The sequence below is a fragment of the Tupaia chinensis genome, unplaced genomic scaffold (genome assembly GCF_000334495.1).
Source record: "Tupaia chinensis unplaced genomic scaffold, TupChi_1.0 Scaffold140061_1, whole genome shotgun sequence".
NCBI classification, from domain to species: domain Eukaryota; kingdom Metazoa; phylum Chordata; class Mammalia; order Scandentia; family Tupaiidae; genus Tupaia; species Tupaia belangeri.
In genome coordinates, this window is record NW_006199940.1 from 729,622 (window position 1) to 737,971 (window position 8,350).

At 48.2% G+C, this 8,350-nt stretch overlaps 2 protein-coding genes across 2 annotated transcripts in view; both read right to left on the reverse strand.

The window, feature by feature from the left end:
- The window catches only part of ZNF250 (zinc finger protein 250), a 79,425-nt gene extending 73,626 nt beyond the window's left edge, over window positions 1–5,799 (reverse strand). Inside the window, exon 1 of the mRNA XM_014593253.1 lies at window positions 5,733–5,799. The gene's annotated coding sequence lies outside the window, so the exon portion shown is untranslated. The remainder of the gene's footprint in view (window positions 1–5,732) is intronic.
- Window positions 1–7,270, reverse strand: part of ZNF16 (zinc finger protein 16) — a 26,404-nt gene extending 19,134 nt beyond the window's left edge. Inside the window, exons 1-2 of the mRNA XM_006162452.3 lie at window positions 7,199–7,270; window positions 5,733–5,936 (exon numbers count right to left, since the gene is read on the reverse strand). Of these exons, the coding sequence (XP_006162514.1) occupies window positions 5,733–5,928 (196 nt within the window). The 5' untranslated portion in view covers window positions 5,929–5,936; window positions 7,199–7,270. The remainder of the gene's footprint in view (window positions 1–5,732; window positions 5,937–7,198) is intronic.
- Window positions 7,271–8,350: the final 1,080 nt, after the last annotated feature.

An 8,350-nucleotide genomic window follows, 5' to 3' on the forward strand; every position in this document is an offset into this window, starting at 1 on the left:
TGAAATTGCCTTTCTCTTAACACTTTGAATATATTTTCCCATTCTTTCCTAGCCCGCATTGTCTCCGATGAGAGATCTGCTGTTAGCCTGATGGGATGTCCTTTGTAGGTAACTTGATGTTTTTCTCTTGCCAATCTTAGTAATGTCTTTTTGAGTTAGCTGATTTCATATGATATTAGTATATCATCTCTGTTCTCTTTTGGTGACTATTTGTAATGAAATATTTTCCTCATTGTTCACTTTAAATTTATTTGTTTCTTTGAAACTAAAGTAAACCTCCTGGCCTAGTAGCAGTGGCACAAGCAGTAGAGCATCTTGTGTAAGGCTGGGGCCACATAGAAAACCCAGTTTCATGGGTTTTCATCAAATCTTGTTTGATCCTGAAACAAGCAGGGCATTGTGGCATGTTCCCGTAAAGCTACCTAACTTGGACGCCAGGATAATGAGGATGGCAAGACCTGTCCAAAAAAAAAAAAAAAAAAAAAGGAAGATGGGGGGGGGCGGCAAATGGCATAGTAGTTACATCACTGGACCCCCACATGGCTGACCATGGTTAGAGTTCCAGATGTGATGGCTTGAAACTCACACTGGGTACATGTGTATGTGTGCTCAAGATCCCAGGAGAAGGAAGAGGAGAGATTGAGAGGTTGATTTCTCACTTTCCCTCTCACTGTCTGTGTCTGAGGGGAGCAAACATGCCCTAAGGCAAAAACCTCTTTAAAATAAAGAAAGAAAGATGGGGCCAGCAGGTGGCATATTGGTTAAGGGACTGGCTCCCATGTGACGGACTTGGTTTGAGTTCCAGACCTGGAGGCTTGCTTTCTCACTTTCTCTCTCTCTCTGGTGAGCACATGTGCCCTGTAGAAAACTATAAAAAAAATTAGTGATATGGACCAGCAGATGGCATAATGGTTAAATTGTTGGAGTCCCATGCATGGAGTTGACCACGATTGGAATCCTGGACTCAGTGGCTTGAAACTCATGCCAGGTGCATGTGCCTGCATGCCCAAAATCTGGAGGGGAGACTAGAGGAGAAGGGATTGTGGTATGCCCATCCCTCCAGGGGTGATTTTTCACTTTCTTTCTCTCTAGCGAGCACACAAGCCCTATAACAACAACAAAAATACCTCCCTTTAACCACGGTTTGAGTCTCAGACCTGGTGGCTTAAACTCACACCAGGCGCGTGTGTCTGCATGCCCAAGATCCTGAGAGGAGAATGAAGGAGAAGAGATTGTGGCATAGCCATCCCCCCTGGAGGATGATTTCTTGCTTTCCGTCTCTGTCTTTCTGGCGAGCATGTGCACCCTATAGCAAAAAAAAAAAAAAAAAAAAAAAATAGAAATAAAAAAAAAAAAAAAATAGTAGTAATAAAAACATAAGATTAAATAATTTTAAAAAAAGAAAGAGAAATGCCTATTTTTTTCTCTCCCAACCATGTGTGCTCTCGATTGCTCATAAAAATGAAATTAAAAATAAAACGAGGCTATTGTAGATTATAGTAAGCCTATACTTGGATCATCCTTATTAATTCCATAAACATTGGCCCTTGACTGGACAGTTTGATCCATTTACATTGAAAATAATGTTTAAAAGGAAAGACTCATTTTTAGTATTTTGCTACTTGTTTTTGATAAACCTTTCACCTTTTTGTTCCTTAATTCCTCTACTGCTACCTTCTTTTGTGCTAATTTTTTTTAAGTGCAATTTTAAAAATTTATGATAGTGCACACACTCACGTATGAGAGACAGATAGGCCCTCTCAACATGCTCTCATCACACCATAATCCTGCTCCCTTGGCCTTACTGCTTGTCAGGATCTGAGGCACATGTGTGTGTACATCATATTCAAGGTAACTGGGTATGCAGACTCACAGCTGGCTATGTGGCATCCAGTGCTAGAGTCCAGTATACTACTGCCTGCTCCACTAAGACTAGGATCTTCAGAGATTTTTGGAGTATACCATTTTCTTTCTTCACTTCCTGTGTACAGTGCTTAGACATTTTCTTAGTGTTTACCATGCAGGTTTCAAGAAACATCCTAAAACTAATATTAACTTAAGACTCAACAGCATACAAAAAAATCTATTTTACACAGCTGTTGCCCCTTTCATCGTTATCATTATAAATCCTATCTTTTTTTTTTTTTTTCCAAGAGGTTTTCACCTTTAGAGTATGTGGACTTTGGAGAGAGAGACACACAGTGAAAGGGAAAGTGAACATCACTTCTGGGGGAGGTGGGGATGACCTTCTATTCTCTTCCTTCTCTTCCATTCTCCTCTGGGGATCTTGGGTACACACATTCATGCATATGCAGCTGGAGTGAGTTTCAAGCCACCGGGTCCAGGACTCAAACCACAGTCGGCCATGTGGGAGTCCAATGATGTAACTGGTACACCATCTGCTGGTTCATAAACCACATCTTTACATGTTGATGTCTCAAAAAATGCACAATCGAGGAGAACATCTATAATGTGATAGCTCTGTAAGTAAGTCTCCCACTTCCTTAGTGTTTATCTTTCCTTTCCTTTTCTTTGTTTTTTTTTAAAGTCAGAGTCTTGCTGTATCGCAATTCCCTTGCCTCAGTCTCCCAGCTAAGACTACAGACACATAACCACCATGCCTGGCTTTTTTTTTTTTAGACAGTCTTACTTTGTCACAGAGGCCAACCTTAAGCTTATAGTCTTTCTGCCTCAGTCTCCCAGGTTGCTGGGGTTATGGGCACATGTCACTGCACCTGGCCTTTAGGCTGGACCAGTAATTGAACTCAGGAACACCATGAGGTCCTAGCTGCAGAGCATAGCATCACAGTAGCATGGAATACTATGACAGGGCAGGGTTTGCTGTTCTCAATTGCTACCATTGTTTGTTCACTTACTGTCCCAGACTATGTGTACAGGCTATTCCTTGTCATGTGCAGTCACTGGTGTCTATTTTGTATGCTAGCTCTGTGCTGGGGTACTTCTTTCAACACCATTGAGAACGTCTCTTGAGTTTCCTGTTTTCACTCAGCGTAGAGACCAGTCAGAGGCAAAGGCCTATGTCTTCAGAGGTCTTTTCTCAGTATGCTGTCCTGAGCATATGTGTGGCTTTCTAAGCTCCCCACTGTCCAAGGATGCTGCTGACTGCCCACATTTTGCCCAAGAGACACTTTCCCAGTTTTTCTCCCTAGGTTTTGGGTAATCCATGGTATGTGTAACCACAGCCATGGTATGTGTAACCACAGGTGATGCCACAGGTGGCTGTAGGACTTTAGTGTAAATTACAACTTTTTAAAAAGAATTATATTTAACTTTATTTATTTATTTACTTATTTAATTTGACCAGAGAGGAAAAGAGAGCGAGCGAGCAAGCTGCCAGGTCCGGGACTTAAACCGCAGTCGGCCATGTGGGAATCCAGCATCCTTATCTACCATGCCACCTGCCGGCCCCAATTACAACGTTTTTAAGTCTACCACTTTTCTGGTGAGTTAGGCAAAACAGAGATGAACAACTTGTATCAATCCTTCAGGTAGGCCCAAATAGGTTAGAAAAACAAAATTTCTGGGGACCAGCAGATGGTGAAATGGTTACGTCACAGAACTCCCACAGAGTTGACCATTGTGCAAGTACCAGACCTGGTGGCTTAAAACTCATGCTAGGCCCATGTGTGTGCATGTGTACCCAAAATCCTGAGAAGAAATGGAGAAGGGATGAGAGCATGGCTATCCCCCCTGGGGGTGATTTCTTGCTTTCTGTCTCTTTCTGCCTCTCCAGTAAGCGCACATGCTCTATAGCAAATCTCTCTTAAACAAAAAAAAAAAGAAAAAAAGAAAAAGAAAAACAGAATTTCTGAATAGCTCTGCTCTATTCCTTCTAACCAGGGACTATGGTTCCACACTGTGAATAAAGGCTGCTTGCTTTAAAACTGCCACTAAGCCAGGGAGAGGGAGAGGCTGCAGCATGGGGGGGAAAAAACCCACAAAGCTTTCCTTTCTTACCATTTTCTTTTTAAAGACAGGGTCTCACTAAGTCATGATTCTTCTGCCTCAGCCTCCCAGGGATCCAGGACCACAGACATGTGCTGGAGACAAACCCAGGCCTCTGTGTGGTTCTGCTACCACAGTGGAGGAGCCCCTCTGTGAACCACCACAGTTGGGTTAGCCCTACCATTAAAAAAATAATTTTTTTTTTAGATCTTTTGCTGTAGGGTGTGTGTACTCAGCAGAGAGATAGAGAGAAAAAGATAGAGAAATCACCCCTTCAAGGGGCATGGTCATGCCCCAATCCCTTCTCCTCTAGGGAGTTTTGGCAGGTATGTACTTGGTGGGTCTTTTAGGCTGCTGGGTCCACGATGCAAACCCACAGAGTTGGCCATGTGGGATCCAGCACCTTAAGCACCATGCCACCTGCTGGACCTCACACAGTAGCTTTTTTCTTTTTTAAAAAAATATTTATTTATTTAAATTTGACCACAGAGGGACAGAGTGAGAGAAAGAGAGAGCAAGTGAGCAAGAGAGGGAAAGTGAGAAAGGACACTGCCAGGTCTGGGACTCTGAACCGTGGTCAGCCATGTGGGAGTCCAGCACTCCTAACCACCATACCACCTGCCGGTCCTGTCCCCACAGTGGCTTTTAAAAGATGAGCCACTATCTGAGACCAGCAGATGGTGTAATGGTTACATCGCTGGACTCTCATGTAGTTGACTGTGGTTAAGAGTCACAGACCTGGCAACTTAAACTCACACAAGGTGCCTGTGCATGCGTGTCCGAGATCCTGAGAGGATAATGGAGAAGGGATTGTGGCATGGCTGTCCCTCCCCCGGAGAGGGGGGGTGGTTTCTTGCTTCTGTCTCTCTGGTGAGTGCACATACCATATGGCAAAAATCTTCCTGAAAACAAACAAACAAAAAAAGATGACCCAGCAACAGCCTATTTTTAATTTTTTTTTAAAATTCCCTAGAGCAAGGAACCTGGCTCTATTTGCCATTCTCTGCCTTACACGCCTAGCAGGGGTCCCTTGGCCATGTGCTTAGCACTCTGTCTCTGCTCAGACTAGTTATAGGGCACTGCTGGGACCTTCTCTTGTCTTTTATGCTCTCTTGTCTTCCCCTTCTCCACTCAGAATACGCTCCGCTATTCCATTCGCACACCAAGGGCAAGCCTGTACCATCTCTGCCCTTACCCCAGCTATCCCTTCCCACACAGGGTTTGACAAGGAATGGGGGTTGCAGTAGTTTTACAGGGTGTCCCCTTATAGAACAGCCACTGTCTGTTGCAAACAAGGGAAGTTAACACTAAGTAGTTACCCTGTTCACTGCTGGGAGGTCCAAAAAGGTGAACAGGTGAATCTTTGGGAAGGACTTTGATGGGGTGGGGGAAGTGGGCAGCAAGAATGTAACCAGGAGGGAGCAAGGCCAACATGTAGGCTAGGACAGAGTTCTGAGGGCAGAGGACCACCAGCCGCCTGGTCACTGAAATTAGCAGGATTAGGCTTTAGGGGAAAACAAAGGACCCTGATGGCCATCAGATCATACCTCTACGTCAAGTGGGGAAAACACAGTGTCCTTCCTGCTCAGTGCACCAGGGCTCAAGCCAGGTCAGCTTCGTTTCTTACATCCGGCCTTGACCATTTGAGTTCATACGGCATCCTACCTCACCACCCAGTGATGAAATAGATGCCTCCTGGGGATAAGTGCAAGGTGATGCAAACATCTCCCGAGAGTAAGGGCACCAGAGGGGAGACTTTCCAGTACCTTGCTGCTGATGGTGAGGGCACATGGCTTCCGGCTCTGCTCCACCACAGCAGAGGGGACCACAGACTGTAGATCCAAGATGTGTTACGTCAGGAACATCATAGACACAAGTCTGGACTGCAGGGGATTGAGGGAATGGTCCTGGAGCTGAAGAATCCATCTCTCTCTCCTCAGGCCAAGCTCGGAGACTGGGCATGACTAGACCTACAGAGCGACAAGGATACAGGTGAGTGTGCAAACAGGTTAACTCCAAGGTACATCCCCCAACACACAGGGGTTTCTTCTTCCACCCATGCAGTTTGAGACCTAAAGAGAAACTGGAATTGACAATATATTTCCTGAACCTGGATCAAGAGAAGAAATAGGCAGCCCCAGGGACAGACTCACAAGTGGAGGTTGCAGGTACAAAAGAGTTAGCCCCAAGGCTATGTGGCACCCAGCAGGCACCCCACTGAAGGGCCCAGCCCTGGCAAGACAGGAAAAGGGCAGCTCCCATAGAGCCTGCACCTGCTGTGGGCCTACCCCTCCCGCTCTGAGGCTGAACTAAATGGCACAATCACATGGCTCAAAAGCTAAGGTTAGAAAGGATTTACAGTACAGTACCTCCTAGCCAGTCAGTTCTGGTTCATTCTTTGTATCTTTCTGGATTGTTCTAGGCTTACACAAGCAAATATGCACATCCAGTTTTGCCTTATTAAACTTCAAAACCAAGCTCTTGTGCACCTTGTCATCACCTCATTAGATGCTAGATTTTGCCAGCCAGCTTGGCTTAGTCAGCAGCTGGCAGAACACCCCAACCCTCGTCCTCCTCCCTGGAACCGAGCATGTTATATTACCCAGGGAGAGAAGTTTTGCACAGGAAATTCATTTCACAGACGCGAGTGACACCAGTGGATGAGATCTAAGCACATGAGCCCTTAGAAGCCCAAGGTTTTGGGTGGCTGGGGGGCTCCCAGATGTACACCCCGTGCAAGGCCCTCCGGGAGCTCTCTCCAGGAGCTCTCGTCGCCGGAACTGGACGCGTGTGGACGCGCACTGTCTGGGCTGAAGGCGAAACCTGAATCGCAGAGACCGCCGGCCTTCAGCGCCCGCCCTCCTTCTGCAGGCCCCATAGCTCCTGCCTGGACAGCCATGGTCGAGTTCCTTCCCCTCCCAGGGCGCATTCTCTGCCACTGACAAGCCTCCAGGCAGGGCGCCGGCACTCCGGAGACGACACCGGCACCCCGGAGACCCCACCTTTCCTCGTCCAGTCTCGCCTCCGCCCGCGCCCAGAACACCCGCTCCAGGGAGGTCCCCGAGGCGCCGACCCCGGGCGGCTACCGACGCTCGGAGCCGCTCGGGCCGCCCGCGTTCGGGGACGGAGCTTCGCCGTCCGACTCGTTCGAGACCCCAGGGAGGCCCTTCCTACGGGCACGGCGAACCCCTGGCGCACTTCGGGAGCGTGAGGCGCCGCCCAGCACACTCACCTCCCCGGCGGCGCGCGCCCAGAGAGGACGCACCGCGGAGCCGCCAAGCGCCTCGGACCCCGCGGACTAACCCCGGAAGTCCCGCCTTGACTTCCGGCCCGCGGCCCGCCCAGTTTGAGCGCTCTAGTCGGCGGGAGGCCGGGGCCTGTCTGTGGTTCTGCTGCGGATTTGAACCCCAGAGCTGAGACCTGAGCCTCCGCCCCGCACCCTACGGCCCCAGCGGAGGGCCGCACTAAGCAAGGGGGAACTGAGAGCTGCAAGGAAGAGGCCCGACGTTGCGATGACGGGAGTGGACCCATGGAAAGGTTCGTGGTTCAAGTCCGAGGCCCTCCTGAGCACCGCTGCTGGTGCTGGAGGGGCGTGGATGGACGGTGGAGCAGAAGACCCTGTTGAGGGGAGGCTGTCGGGGCTAGAGCCGCAGGAGAGACCTCAAGATCAGATTGCAAGAAAAGGAAAGAGAAGCCATGTTTCGAAGACCTGAATTACAGATACGTCATCAGTTTGTAAGACGAATCTGAAATAGCTAGCAGTCTGCTTCTTGAGAGCTCTCTGGACCGTGTGCAGTTACTTGGAGAGAGGGTCAGGACCCTGTCATGACAGGTGGAAGGAAGAAATCCAGTCACAATATTTTCTTTGGCAACAAATGAGACGTGGAGATCAGGGGACAATGAAGTATTCCGAGTGGGCGATGTCAGTCAGAAGACATCACTATTCCAGCCGGCCTCAGAGTCGTGGCCTATCAGTATCTGAAAAAGGGGTCTTGAGTTTATGTGAGAGGGAAAGAAGACTATGGCGAATGCACAAGGCGACAGGCAACAACAGTCATAGCTGATAACATTCTGATGACCAGACCAAAGAGAAGGTGTAGAATGGATGATTCTTCTTGGACATTGCTTATTACAGTCTCATTTCCACATCATGTATAGTCTTATAGTTTCTTTTGTTTTTGAGAGATTTTCGCTATAGGGCGTGTGCTCGCGCCAGACAGACAGAGAGAGACATAGAGACAGAAAGCGAGAAATCACCCCCCAGGTGGGATGGTCACGCCGCAATCCCTTCTCCTCCATTCTCCTCTCGAGATCTTGGGCACGCACGCACATGTACCCGACATGAGTTTTAAGCCACCGGGTCCGGGACGCGAACTGTGGTCAG